The sequence below is a fragment of the Eimeria tenella genome, genomic scaffold (genome assembly GCF_000499545.2).
Source record: "Eimeria tenella Houghton genomic scaffold, Eth_scaff2799, whole genome shotgun sequence".
NCBI lineage: Eukaryota > Apicomplexa > Conoidasida > Eucoccidiorida > Eimeriidae > Eimeria > Eimeria tenella.
Window position 1 is genome coordinate 671 of NW_013542675.1, and position 1,333 is coordinate 2,003.

General features: G+C 59.8%; 1 protein-coding gene across 1 annotated transcript in view; it reads right to left on the reverse strand.

Annotated features, from left to right (window-relative positions):
* ETH_00038115 (poly(a) binding protein, putative) overlaps positions 1-1,333 on the reverse strand; it is a gene marked incomplete at both ends in the record, with an annotated part of 2,338 nt that overhangs the window by 626 nt on the left and 379 nt on the right. Inside the window, 3 exons of the mRNA XM_013375439.1 lie at positions 9-121; positions 421-731; positions 994-1,144. Of these exons, the coding sequence (XP_013230893.1) occupies positions 9-121; positions 421-731; positions 994-1,144 (575 nt within the window). The remainder of the gene's footprint in view (positions 1-8; positions 122-420; positions 732-993; positions 1,145-1,333) is intronic.

The following is a 1,333-nucleotide window of genomic DNA, read 5'->3' on the forward strand; positions in this document are numbered from 1 at the left end:
CATCTCACCAGGCTGCTCGTGGTCCTGCTGCTGCTGCTGCTGCTGCTGCTGCTGCGCTTGATGGAAACGTCGCAAGGCAGCAACTGCTGCCTCATGAGATTCGAAGTCCACGTAGCCGTACCTGCAGAGACACCCCCACACAGCAGCAAAGCTGCTGCTGCTGCTGCTGCTGCTGCCGCGAGGAGGCACATGCTGCTTCGTTCCCTAGTAGCTGCAGCAGGAAGAAAAGCCGCTGCTGCACTGGTATTCGAAGCAGCAGCACCAGCCACGGCAAGCAAAGCTGCGCAAGCAACAGCCACAAGTGCAGCAGCAGCAGCAGCAGCAGCAGCCAAAACAAGCAAAGCAGCGGCGGCAGCACACAGAAGATCATCACCATCACGCGCAGCAGCAGAGCAGCAGCAGCAGCAGCAGCAGGCAGACCCCTTGTTTTCGTCGCTGCTGTCAGGGCCCCTGACGAGGCGGACAGCAGCAACTCCGCGGAAGCCGAGGGAGTGCAGCAGCAAATCTTTAGCTGCTGCTTCTGTGAGGCCTCTTTTGGGGAGGCAGCTAATAAAAAGGGTTTTGTCTTCATAAACCCTTTTAGTTGGCTGCGAGCGCAGCGCCTTCAGGGGGCGCTCGTTTAGCTGCTGCCCGTGCAGCGCAGCAGCAGCAGCAGCAGCAGCAGCAGCAGACCCGAAGTCCGCGTACGCAAAGCCCTTCGAAATCCCCCGGAAGTCCCGCACAAGCCGCAGCTGAGACGCACACACATGACGCCCATTTGCATGAAGCAGCAGCAGCAGCAGCAGCAGGAAATGCAGCAGCAGCAGCACCGGAAAATCCAGCAGCAGCAGCAGCAGCCAAAGCAGAAGCAGCAGCAGCCTCAGTAGCAACACCACCAGCAACCAGGGCAAAGGCACTACCAGCAGCCAGAGCAGCAGCAGCAGCGGCCAGAGCAACAGCAGCAGCAGCGGCCAAAGCAGCAGCAGCAGCAGCAGCAGCAGCAGCAGGGCGTGCCTGGGTGAGCCCTTGCGTGAGGCTGTTGATGAGCTGCTGCAGCTGCTGCTCTGACACAGAAGAGTCAATGTTTGAAATCCAAACAGTTTGCGTCTCGTCAACAGCAGACACAAACTCAGGGCCCTCCGCAGCAGACACAAGCGCCTCCCGCCTGCAGCAGCAGCAGCAGCAGAAGTGCAGCAAATGGAGCTTTCGGTGCGTAGGCAGACGACCCACCTCCAGTGCGCAAGGATTTTGTGCTGTTTAGTAAGGCAGCAGCGGCAGCAGCAGCAGCAACAGCAATAGCCAAGATAGTCGCAGCAGCAGCAGCAGCAGCGGAGAACGGCAGGGAAAGCCGCAG